Below are 13,994 nucleotides of genomic sequence, written 5' to 3'. Positions count from 1 at the left end.
TCAGAGAAAAGAAAAATTGTATGGGTCAGAAACCTGAATCTACATGAAGAAAGGAAGAGAATCAGAACAAAATAAAGTGAAAAATTTTTAAATTTTTCTTATTTTTAATTGATCAAATCGATTACTATTTATCCAAAGTAATAGTAACAATGTATCCTTTATAAAAAAAAACAGTAAATCAAATTCAATGATGTATATTTATATTATACACCACGATCAAGTGGGGGACCAGAGATATATAAGAATTCTCTGAAACACCTGCTCCATTTTTTGAAAATTCTAAAACTATTCTAAAAAAATAGTCTGCTAATTGAAAAAAAAAAAGTAGTTCATCCAAATTATACTTTTATTGATAAGCCTATATTTCTCATCTCTCCGAAATCACCAGGTCACTGTGACAGAGACTCGTAGTTATCCATACAATATTAAGTGTTCTGTTCTTCTTTACTATCTAAATCCTGATTTAATCTGGGGGACAAGGTGTCTAACAAAAACACTATTTCCTAGCTTCTTCTGCCTCTAGAGGTGACCAATGAGATATAAACAGAAGTTGTCAGATTCCAGGAAGGTTCTATAGGAGGGGCTAAGCCAACCAGCATGTTTACTTTTTTACCTAGAACACTCCCCTTTTCCAACTTTCTGCCAGGAATGTGAATGTGCAGCCTGGAGCTCCAACAGCCATTTTGGACTGTGAGACAACCTTATGAATAGAGGGCACATGTTAAAAAAGGCAGAGCAAAAAGCAAGACTGAGCCCAGATACCTAATAACACTGAGAAGCCACAATACATACCAGCTCTGGACTTCTTTTATATGAAAGAAAAATAAGAACCTGCCTTGGTTAATTCACCATCACTAGGAGCCTCTGTTATTAACGAATGTGGTGAAAGAGATTGTCAGGTTACCTTAACTCAAATATAGATAAAATTTTAAAAAGTAACATTTTTCTCAGCTTACAGTCTTTGTTATTTAGACATATTCCTTTTGTCTTCCTACCTCACCACTGCAGTAGGATCAAGATAGCAGCGACTTTCCAAGTCCCAAATAATCCTTTTCTTTATGCACTCTGATTGGTTCCTAAATTCCCTATCCTGTAAAATAATAAGATAGAAACTTTTATTCTCTTGGTGTGACCTGGCTTCATCCAGCTCAATCTGTGAGGCATTCATTTAATGAATTTAATCACAATACTTTTATTATTTCTACTATTACTACCATAAGTATAACTACTACTGTAAATACTACCACCATCGTAAATTTTAGGGTGCTTTTTTATTAATAAAGTACGTAAGATAAATTACTTATATTATCCTTACATCGATCCAGTACTAACTGCCAAATATTCACTCACATAACCTCAATCAGTTATTCTCAACCCTAGATGCATATTAGAATTATTTGGGAGCTTCTGAAAAAATAATAAACACCTGAATATTGGTGCATTTTAAAAATAAATTCTTATGTCATTGATTTGGGAGCTTCTGAAAAAATAATCAACACCTGAATATTGGTGCATTTTAAAAATAAATTCTTATGTCATTGATCTGGGTTAGGGTTTGGCCCATTGTTAGTGTTTTTAAAAGCCTTCCAGGTGATTCTAATGAGCAACCAGGGCTGAGAACTAATGATTTAAACTAAACATAAAATCTAAATATCTAAAATAAAATATCTGATCTGAATGAAAATATAAATCTAAGAACAATTTTCACTAAGCACAATGATGAGAAAAGACATTGCACAAGTTTTTCAAAAATTTTAGCTTTATCTCTACTACTTTTAATATTTAGTATCAGATACTGAAAATAATTTAACCATCCCCATCTTACAAATGATTTTACTGAAACTACAAGAAATAATACAAAGGTAGCTACTAGGGTGATGATGTTGTAAGGAATTAGGAGGAAGAGACGTAAAGTAGAAGGAAGACTTTAACTGAATATCTCTCAATTCTTAGTTTGACCTGTGACTGTGTTATTACCTACTCAAAAATAAATAAATTTAAAATAAAATAAATAGTAAATTTGAATTAAATTAATTATTTCATTTGCTGGACTTAAGAAGTGAGGAAGCCTTTCAATCAGAATTAGGTAACTTTTCTTTGGAAATTTAATTATTTTATTTTAATAGGTAATAATATATATAAATTACAGTGATTCACAAAAATTTTATCTTATGTCACCACACTGAGTTTATCACAAAAAATGGCATAACTCTCACCTCAGGATGGTTGAGTTCTCCATCTTCTTCTTCATAGGGCCCACCAACAATGAATGCATCAGGAATGTTATTAGCTCCTGGAGCCAGAATGTTAGCAATAGGCCATTTTTTGGGCCGGGGAACAGGTTCTCTTTCCCCTCCAAGCTTCAGAGTTCCATTCTTGAATAAAATGGGATAATCTTTCTGCAGAAATAAATATCATATTGTAGGAAATTTTGTAAAAGAATTTGAGATAGGCAAAAAAGATTACTGAAGTGTCTTTTCAGTAGAATGCTGAGAATTATCTAACAGATCCTTCTGCAATTATTTGATTCTGTAGAGGAGCCTGTGCCCTTCATTGTCTTTGTGTTGTTTTATAATTTTGTGATTTATAGGAAATAGATAACAATGCAAATTATTCTTGTCCACAAATTTGCAAATGTACTTTGTCCAGTGGAGATTAACTGATTATTGCCCTGTGACTGATGACAAGTTTTTTGTTTTATTTTGTTTTTCTTGTTTGTTTTTTTTTTTAGGCGAGACAACTCTTGGTTGATCTCACAGATTGCAAGGATCTTGTCAGTGTATGATCCCTTATTTTTTATTTTTTACACCTACAGCACCTGGTCTTTCTAGGTGGTCTCCCATCCAAGTACTAACCAGACTCAACTCTGCTTAGCTTCTGAGATCAGATGGGATTGGGCTTGTTCAGGGTGACATGGCTGTAAATGACAAGTTCTGAATTATTAGCAAATTCATTTCAACATCCCTGATTGCTTACAGATGGATCATTTCTTTAGATTTTCCTATGAACTGGTTTCAACCCTTTTTGTCATTTTATATGCACATGAGGGTCATAATGTAACTTTTTAAAAACTATCTTTTAAAAAACAAACTTAAATTTGACAAAGGCCTAAAAATATAGGCTTTTCATATCTATAATTTATCTAAAATACACTTGCAATAAAAAATTAGTAAAGATATAAATAGGAAATTTATAGGCAGGGAAATTAGAAAATCTAACATTTAAATAAAAACATACTAGTTATTAATAATACATGAAATGCACATTAAAACAATGAGATAACATTTTAAACCACAGATTGGCAAGAGTCTAAAAATATCAAGTGTTGTTAATATTATGAAGGAAATGGTATTCTTCTACATAGCCGATGGAAGTGTAAATTGGTACAAATATCGAAAGTGATTTTGTAGTCTCTAGTAAAATTTAAAATTGGCATACCATATAACTCAACTATTCTAGTTCTATGTGTAAAGTTTTAAAACTTTTCCAAAGAAGTGGCATTTCTGGGATGGCACAATAAGGACATCTGAAAATCTGTTCTTCCATAAACAACAAAGATATTAGCAAAAATTGTCAAAATTAAAGGTGTCAACACTATTTAATTGGGACAGAACAGTCTTAACAAATAGTGCTAGAAAAACCAGTTATCCACATGCAAAAGAGTGTAGTAGTTAGATCCTTACCTAACACTGTATACAAAAATTAACTCAAAATGGATCAAAGACCTAAACCTAAGAACTAAACTATAAATATAAAAGGACATAGGGGAAAAGCCTCATGCCATTGGGTTTAGCAATGATTTCTTGGTTATGAACAAGAAAACACGGACGAATTGAACTTCATCAAAAATTAAAAACTTCTGTGCATCAAAAGATACTAGCAACAGAATAAAAAGGCAATCCATAGAATAGGAGAAAACACTTGCAAATCACACATCCAATAAGGGATTAATAGCTAAAATATAGAGAACTCCTAAAACTCATCAACAACAACAACACTTGATTCAAAAATGGGCAAAGGACTAGGATAGACATTTCTCCAAAGAAAACATACAAATGGTCAATAAGCACATGAAAAGATGCTCAATGACATTAGTCATCAGGGAAAAAACAAAACCACAAGAAGATGCCACTTCACACCTATTGGAATATTATCAAAAAAAAAAAAACCCCAGAAAATAACGCGTATTTACAAGGATGTGGAGAAATTAAAAACCTTGTACACTGCTGTTGGGAATGTAAGATAGTGAAGAGGAATTGGAGAGTTCTACACTGAAAATGTAAAATGGCAATAAAACAAGTAGAAGTATTAACTAATTACACTCTTTTAGCAAGCAATCTGGAAATCTTTACCAAGAGCCTCAAAAAAAAAAAAACAATACACAATCATTCTATAGAAATTTGGACAAGGAAAATAATCTGGAATTAAGAGAAAGTTTTGTATAATAAAGTGCATTATACAAAATGCATAAAACATGCATAATCTTTGTAGAAATACATTCAACATTGTTCATTTTAAAATGTTTTACATGTTTTCCACCATAAATATATATTCACTGATATAAATTTTATGTAATCTATAATACATAAACTATAAATATAAACATCTATTTATAAAACGTAAGTAAACTTTATTTTTTAAAGCCTAAAATAAATCTGAGTCATTAACAGAGCTTGCTTTGAATGAAATCTTAGCAAGTGAGGAAGAGATGCTCACATTAAATCTATATAAATATCTGGCTGTAGGGCTTTACCTCTCCAATTGATGGAACTTGCAGACCAACCATGTAGTTCTGCAGGGGCCCTACTGGCATAAAGGATTCAGGCACAGAGTAGGCAGCTTCCAATGTGACCTTCAATAAACTGCCTCCTAAGATCTGGGCTGTGGTCAATAAGGGCTCTGCCACAGATACTTTAACTTCAAGACTGCACTGCTGGAAAAGAATAAAATTATGCAACATTTTGACAATACCAGACACCTTTTTTTTTCATTTAAATATCATTTGAATTTTATGTGAATGTCATATCACTGTGCAAGGTAGAAAGGTCATTTATTTCTATACGAAGTATTCATATAACTTTTTCTAGGTCCCATGAGTTAAAGATAGAGCCAAAAAGAGAACTTATCCCTAAGCTAGAGCCCTTCCCCTATACCACACTGAGGTCAAGTATGTATATAAATACATATAGAAGAGTATTGAAAGGTTCTGTACTGAAATGTTAATAGTGGTTGCACATGAGCGAGATTGAGGTGCTTTTATGCTAGTCTATATTTTATAATTAATTTATAATTTAAATATAGTGCTTTCTTAAAAAATTAGGTTTTTATTAAATATTTGAAATATTTGAAAATCAGATTATTTAATATATTTCTATTTCTCAAATATGAAAAGTTTTTGGCAGCATGAGTAAGCTCCAGGAATGCATTTTTTAGAAGGGCTGACAAAGATTTGATGTAGTAACATATCCAAGTAAGGCAGTCAAGACAGCTAGTGTTTTTTTTTTTTTTTAATTACAGAGGAAACAAGAATGTGTTCATTTCATTCTATTTCTTAACATTAAGGAGGTCAAATATAGGGGGATGGGGGAGGGTGAAGAGGATCAAATATATGGTAGCTGAAGGAAATGAGTTTGGGTGGTAAACACACAATAGAATATATAGATGTCAAATTATAATGTACACCTGAAATTATGTAATTGCATCAACCAATGTTACTCCAATAAATAACAACAAAGAATCAACATTAATAAGAATAATTAATATTGTTTTTAAAGAATTAAGTATCCTACTAATGGAAAACTCCCAAGTTATTTCTCCAACGGAAATTCTGATTTGGCAAATGTAGTGTTTTTTAATAAGAAATATTTTTTTCAAATACATATCTATATACCTATCTATATAGCCATATATGTATACATATCTGATATTTTTATAGAGGATACAATAAAAAGTAGGTTTAAAATGTGTGATTATATGCCAGGCACTTTTCAATAGCACTAAGAATATAAAGATGAAGAAGACATGGCCTCTTTCAGCATGGAATTCATGTTATAATCCCATGACTTATGATAAATGTTATAAAAGAGACCTGTACAAAATGCACTAGTCAAGGAACACCAAGGAGGAAGTGGATAATTAATTATTGGTGTGGAGAGGAGTAAGAGATAGTGACATCTGAATTAACTTTACGAGATGAATAGAAGTTTAGAATCTGGATAAGCACTGGAAGAAAAGAGAAAATAATTTTGGACAAAAGGAAGAGTTTTATGTAAAAGGGCACTGAAACAGTGTGGTGTATTCAGTTCACGTGTAAGTAAATAGTTCAGAACTTTAAGAACATAAAGCAAAGGAGGAAAGTGCTGAGATATGAGATTGAACTAGTGACAGGCTCCTAGCATAAAGGTTGTTGCATGCCTGCTAGGAAAATTGGACCTTAGCATGTAAGCAGTAGGTGAATATATGAACCACACAGAAGCAAGCAAGGGAAGAGATGTGATCATATTCACTTTAAAGTCACTCTATAAGCAGTGGGAAGTATGAACTGGATGGAGGAAAGGCAATTATAAGTCTACTTGTAATGTACCAGGTGAGAAAATTATAAGGCAATAAAGCATAGAAATAAAGCTATGAAGAGAGAGTTCAAAGGTACTTAGGAGGCAGAAAAGGCTGAATTTGATGAAAGGCAGATTTTGGAATTGATTGTAGTTAGGGTCTGAGCAGAAGAGTCACAGATGTAATGTAGGTTCTTTGTATGTGCTGTGATTTCACAAATGGGTGATGCTGCTAGTCAAAATAACTAAGATTAAAAGAAAGAGTAAATTTGAGGGAGGATACTGAGTTTGGTTTTGGAATGTTGAATTTTAGGCACCTATGGGATATCATTACAGAGAAATTCAGTAGGTGGTTGTAAAGGCTGACATTCTGAAATTAAGGAAAGGTGTCTGTCTGGGCTGGAGCTGTTGAATTAGAAGTCTTCAATAGTGGTGACTTTAAATTCATGGATGATCAACCTCCCTCTCATCCAACCAGGAATGCGAACACAGACTAGGAAAAGAAGGTGGCCAAGAATAGAACTTTCACACTTAAGGGACAGGCAGAGGAGATATTTGGTGCAAGACATTGAGAAGGTACAGTCGACAAGTAGAAAATCAGAACAGCAAAGGGAAGAAAGCTTTTAAGAAGGAGGAAATAAAGAATGTGACACCTCTGGTCAATGTCTCGGAGAAGGTAAATAAATGTCCCTGAGATTTCTAACTCATGTCGAGACAGGGAATACTGGACGATGAACTGGAACCTCCTTTCCAAGTACAATTTATATCATTTTAGTCTGAGTCTTGAGAATGAGCATTGTTGATGCTTAAATATAAAATTAGTGAGAATTCTCAAACAAATGAAATTAGCTGTCATATGCTGTTCCTTGAGTGTGTGAAACAAGTAAATACAGGAATATTATGAGCAAAGATCATGGGAACTGATAATCTATTTGACTGACTTTTCTTCTACAATATCTAAGGGAAAATCAACAGTATATAAGCTGTGAGACTGAAACAAGGAAAGCAGACTGAGCTCAAATATATACCTCTTTCCAGTACAAATAACATGGAATGACAAAAAGATATTAAATGTTATCTTTATGTCCAATTAAAGGATAATGCTGTAATAATCCTGGAAAACAAGAAATGCCATCAGTAAACTATACATTTTCAGGAACCCTTGAAAGATAGAAAAAAAATTAGATCTACAAAAGAACTAAGCCAGAAGAAACCAACCACATTGTAAAATAAGAGAAGAGGACGACAGCAGATGCAGGAGTGGATTGTGGTAGCGCCAAGGTCAAAATCAACAAAAATCAGAAAGGGGCCTGCAGTGATGATTAATTAGGAACTGCATTAAAACAGTTGAGTCCGTTGGTCCCTCCTCTTTCCTTTATTTGTGCAAAACAGAAGGTGGCTATGGTATCTGCTGAGAGTGAGTGCACTTGTACCAGAATGGCAAACAATGTCCCAAGAAGCTAATGATCCCCAGGAGGAATGGGAAACAGTCCAGAAGACAAATCAGTGACACAGCCTACCAATTCATGCGTCTTCTCCTCCAATAACCAGAAGCAGGCTACCATGCCAGAAAGTGTGTTAGGTGCATTCATATACTATTTAATTTAATCCATCAGGACATAGTTCAAGAGGCATTTCCATGGTTTTAAGCCTTCCCTACTTCTACCCCTGGGCAAAGTAACCAATACCTACTCTGTGCCCATGTGCCCTGCCCCATCATTTAATCACACTGGGTTAAAATCCATAATATATAGACCATGGACTCCTAAGGTAAGACTTCCTTATTTATATTTGTTTCCCAGAACCTTGCACTTATATGTACCTGTAAAAAGAAGGTGACTGATAAATTGGACTCAACCAAATTGAATTTTGATACCAGACAGACTTGTTACAATGAATAGCAAGTGAAAATGTTGTGAGTTAAAATCCTGATTACCTTAACACCTGCTCGAACAGGCTCTAACGGTGAACCTGGCACAGGGTGCAGTGGCGCCATCGTTTCAAATGAAATCTCTCCTGCAAAAAGAAGGCCAAGTCAAGTCAAAAAAAGGAAGAGTTAGGCAAAGATAAATGTGTTCATCTTTTCATCAAATCTCTCAAGTTCAATGAGGCTGATTTTTTCATTTCGCTGTCGTTAAATTTTATGAGCTTTATTATATCTGCTTTTGTGTGAATCACACATCTGACCTTCCAATAAAGGAAGAAGGTCCACCACAGCTTGACCAAGAATTAAGGTCTTCTCATCTTTCTGTTTCTTTTCCTTTGGTAAAACTTCAGTCATAGTTACTAGAAAAATCAAAACAAAGAAAATGAGAACATGTCTAGCTCATCTATCAGATAACCAAAGTGCAACAAGCAAAGCATTATCAAAGAAATTTAAATTAAGAGAAATGAACTTGAAACCCAAGAATGCACCATTATATGGTGATTTCTGGTGGAAAATACTTCTGGTGGACTAACTCAGTGACATTTTCTGTAATAATAATAATAATAATAATGTTGGCAGATTTATAGAGATCACATTAAACTTACAGATAAATTTAGGTAAAATGACATCTTTATGATGCTGAGCATGATATGCCTTTCCTTTTATTCTACCTCATGTTGCTCCATAGCATTTTCTTTACAGTTTGTTTGTACCAGGACCCAAATAAGGTCCACGGGTAGTGATTAGTTGATATCTCTTAAGTCTCTTTTACTCTACAGGTTCCCCTTCCCTTTCTTTAGATTTTTCCTATTTTTATATTTCTAAAAAATTTTCCATTTGACCTAAGTTTTCAAAAGTAATAGCAGAATGTTCTTTATGTCTTTTTTAAATTGTGGCAAAATACACATTACATAAAACTTAGCATCCTAACCATTTTTATGTGTATAGCCCAGAGATATTAAGTATATATCACCACCATCCATCTCCATAACTCTTTTCATCTTCTAAAATTAAAACTCTATACCCACTAACAGTAACTCCCCATTCTCCCCTCCTCCTGGCAACCATGAGAATAATACTTTCTGTCCCTATATATTTTCCTATACTAGGTATCTTATATATGTGGAATCACAAAGTATTTGTCTTTTTGTGACTGGCTTATATCACTTAACATAATGTCCTCAAAGTTAATCCATGCTGTAGCATATTTCAGAATTTTCCTTTTCAAGGTTTAATAATATTCCATTGTACATACATATCACATTTTGCCTATCTATTCATCCAGTGAGGACCACATACGTTGCTTCTATGTTTTACCTTTTGTGAATAATGCTGCTATGAACATGAGTGTACAAATATCTCTCAGAGAACTGCTATCAATTCTTTTGGATTTATTCCCAGAAGTGGAATTGCCAGATCATATGGTAATTCTACTTTTCATTTTTTGAAGAACTACCAGTTTCCATAGTGACTGTGCTGTTTGATAGTCTCACCAAAAATGCACAGGGTTCCAATTTGTCCACATCCTTACCTGTTTTTATTTTTTTTAAACCATCCTAATGGGTATGAGGTAGTATCTCACTATAGTGCGGGTTTGCAATTTCCTAGCAATTAGTGATGTCGAACATTTTTTCATGTGCCTATCAACTATTTGTAGATCTTTGGAGAAATATCTATTCAACTTATTTGCTCATTTTTAAATCAGGCTGTTTGTTTTATGTTGTTGTTGTTATTGAGTTTTAGGATTTCTCTACATATTTTGGATATTAATCCCTTCTTAGATAACTGACAAATATTTTCTCCTGTGGGGTTTTACTCCATGAATAGTGTCTTTTAATGCATAATTTTATTTTTTATTTTCAGTAAGTTTGATTTCTCTATTTTTTCTTTTGTTATCCTGTGCCTTTGGTATCATATCCAAGAAATGATTGCCAGATCAGATGTCATGAAAATTTGTCCTGTACTTTAAGAGATTTATTGTTTTAGGTCTCACATTTAGGTATTTGATCCATTTTTAGTTAATTTTAAAAATATAGTCTTAAATGAGGGTCCAACTTCATCCTTTTGCATGTGGATGTCCAGTTTTCCTAGCACCATTTATTGAAAAAACTGTCCTTTCCCCCACTGAACGGTCTTGGCACTCTTGTCAAAAATCATTTGATCATATATGTGAGGGTTTATTTCTGGGCCATTCTCTTTCATTGTTTTATACGTCTCTCTTTATACCAATACCACACTGTTTTGATTACTGTAGATTTATAGTATGTTTTAAATCAAGAAGTGTGAGACCTCCAACTTTTTCAAGATTTTTTTGATTATTTGGGGTCTCTTGAGATTCCATATGAATTTTAGAATGGCTTTTTCAACTTCTGTAAAAAAAAAAAATTGACATTTTGATAGGGACTGCATTGAATCTGTATATTTCTTTAGGTAATACTTATATTTTAATATTAAGTCTTCCAACCCATGAATACGGAGCATGTTTCCATTTATTTGTGTCTTAATTTCTTTCAGCAATGTTTTCTAGTTTTTATTGTACAAGTCTTTCATTTTTTTCATTGCACAAATCTTTCAATACTTAAGTTAATTCCTAAATATTTTATTCCTTTTGATGCAATTGTAACTGAAATTAATGTGTAATTTATTTTTCAGATTGTTCATTGTTAGTACATAGAAATGCAACTGATTTTTGTACATCGAATTTGCATCCTGCTACTTGACTGAATTCATTTATTCTAACAGTTTTTCTCTTGTGGACTCTTTAAGGTATTCTACATGTAAAACCATGTAACCTGCAGAAGATGATTTTGCTTCCTTTCTGATTTGAATGCCTTTCTTTTACTTGCCTAACTGCTCTGGCTGGAACTTGTAGTATTATGTTGAAAAGAACTGGTAAAACAGAAATCCTTGCCTTGTCCTTGATCTTAGAGAAAATGTCTTTTCAGTCTTATATTCACTGTAGGTTTCTCATCTATGGCTTTTATCATGTTGTGGTAGCTTTCCTCCAGTTCTAGTTTTTTGAGTGTTTTTTTTTCCCCCCACAAAGGGCTGCTGAATTTTGTCAAACAAGTTTATATATACATATCAAGTTTATATATCAAGTTTATATATATATATATATATATATATATATATCAAGATATATATATCAAGTAAGATGAACATGTAGGGTCTTTTTCTTCATTCTGTTGATTTGATGTATGACACTGATAGACAAAATGGACTTTAGATCAAAAAAATTATGAGTTAAAATAAGATATTATACATTAAAAAAAGATTTGCCTGAAATACCTTTTTCCATCTTTTCACTTTCAACATATTTGTGTCTTTGGATCTAAAGTGAGTCTCTTCTAGACAGCATATAGTTGGATCCTGTGTTTTTACCCATTTTACCAATCTCTGTCTTCTCATTGGACAGTTTAATAAACTTACACTTAAATTACTGTCATTGCGTAATAATGCAAAAATAAAACAAATTTATTTAATATATGCTTTATAGTTTTTTGCCCCTCATTTCCTGCATTACTGTCTTCTTTTGTGTTTGGTTGTTTTTTTTTTTTAAGTGACATGTTCAAATTCCTTTCTCATTTTCTTTTCTGTATATTCTATAGCTATTTTCTTTGTGGTTACCATGGTGATTACATTTACCATCCTAAAGTTATAACACTCTAATTTGAATTTATAGCAGCTTAATGTCAATAAAATACAAAAACTCTGCTCTTTTATACCTCCATCCCACCCCTTTCAAGTTATTTATGTCACAAAGTTATATCTTTACATACTGTGGACCCCAAAACATAAACTAATAATTCTTTTAAATGCATCAGTCTCTTAAATTATGTAGAAAATAAGATTTGGAGTTACAAAGCAAAATTACAGTAATACTACTGTTTACACTAATAAAGCTTTTTTCTTTAAATGTATTAGTCACTTAAATCATGTACAAAACAAAAATTGTACTTATAAACCACTGTTACAATACTAGATTTTATAATTGCCTATGTATTTACCTTTACTGAGATCTTGAGAAAGTGAGAGGAGTGACATCAGCAAAAATGTTGAATGAGACATACCTCATGGTTTCCCCCCTCAACAAAAACAATTTGGCATCCATCTACAGACAACAGATCCTTTGTAGGAGCTCTGAGATCCAACACCATAAGCCAAAGGACCCAGAAGAGTATCACACACCCATGTGTCAGGTGATTAATAGGCATAAAGACTTAGTTTCACAGCTATGAACCCTGCAGTGGCTCATGAACCAGCTCCAGCCACTCTCACCTGCAGTCCAGAAGCCCCTGTAAAACACTGTCTTAGACAATCACCCATAGACGAGAGCCTTTGTGGAAGTACCGGTTTCCAGCACAGAAGTACTAGCACATCAGGAGCAAAAAAAGTGAGTCTGCATGCATTGGAGAGGTAAGAATAACAATTTGTCTTAACTTGCATCACCCATCACTCAAGGCCAAGAGAGATCTTCTTGACTCATGATTTCTTCCATGGGGGAAGGTGAGAGTGTGCGAATGAGCACCCATTTCCCCATCTGTGCAGGGTGCTGCCACCCCAGCCAACTTCTCTCTCACCTTATTCAGACTGCTGAATCAAGAGCTGCATGACTGGGGTTGGAAGGGTAGGGGAGAGAATCTGGAAGACTGTCAGATAGGATTCTCAGATGACATTAAAAGGATATGAATCCTACAAATTGCATCACAGGCTCTATCAGGAAGCCCATCCATCAGCTGTAGGGGATACCTTACCTTTGGATTCCCCCAAACTAGTCCATGGGCACCTCCAGCATTCCACATGCCTCACCCACACACACACCCATTCAGTGGCTAGCTCCCTGTGAGTTCTCTTGACAGCAGTTGCAAGAGTGAGCTGTGGCAGATGGTTAGTGAGTACATGTTAAAAGTTGGCCTGCATGTGTGGCCCAGGGAGAGACCACAAACTTGAACTTTAGCACAGCCCTTGAGAAAATGAAAGGAAGGCTGTCAGTACTCAGCCTGGTGGTTTGCAGTGTCAATAGCATGCATACAAGTTTAAGAATTCTGCCACGAGAGAGAGCAAGAAGCATGGAGCATGCATATCCACAGACGGTCTGAGAAAGCATCAGAATCCCAAGTGGGGCAAATAGAAGGTATTTCTCTCCTGAAGGCAGTAAGTAAAGACCGGAGGAGGTGACTATTACTCCAAATGCAAAGACTGCAACGCAAAATCTCAGGGAATATAAAAAATCAAAGAAAAATGTCTGAAAGGATCATAATAATCTGCCAGTAACTGATCCCAGAGATATGTAGATCAGCAAATTACCCAAAAAAGAATTTAAAATATCTATTTTAAGGAAACTCAATGAGCTATAAGAAAATACAAAATGACAATATAAGGAAACCAGAGAAGAATACATGAACAAAATTAAAAGTTTAACAAAAAAACAGAAATCAATGAACATAAATTCTGAAACTAAAAAATACAATGAACAAAATGAAAAGTGTAATAGAGAGCATCAACAGAAAAAT

At 33.8% G+C, this 13,994-nt stretch overlaps 1 protein-coding gene and 1 pseudogene across 1 annotated transcript in view; both read right to left on the bottom strand.

Moving 5' to 3' along the window:
* The window catches only part of CFAP70 (cilia and flagella associated protein 70), a 76,873-nt gene that overhangs the window by 49,071 nt on the left and 13,808 nt on the right, over positions 1-13,994 (bottom strand). The window contains 5 exon segments of the mRNA XM_016156921.2: positions 996-1,090; positions 2,217-2,399; positions 4,754-4,933; positions 8,488-8,567; positions 8,739-8,837. Coding sequence (XP_016012407.1) covers positions 996-1,090; positions 2,217-2,399; positions 4,754-4,933; positions 8,488-8,567; positions 8,739-8,837 — 637 coding nt within the window.
* Positions 2,807-2,925, bottom strand: LOC118604717 (annotated as a pseudogene).

This window comes from Rousettus aegyptiacus, unplaced genomic scaffold (assembly GCF_014176215.1).
Source record: "Rousettus aegyptiacus isolate mRouAeg1 unplaced genomic scaffold, mRouAeg1.p scaffold_m13_p_6, whole genome shotgun sequence".
NCBI lineage: Eukaryota > Metazoa > Chordata > Mammalia > Chiroptera > Pteropodidae > Rousettus > Rousettus aegyptiacus.
This window is presented reverse-complemented; position numbering and strand designations above follow the sequence as displayed.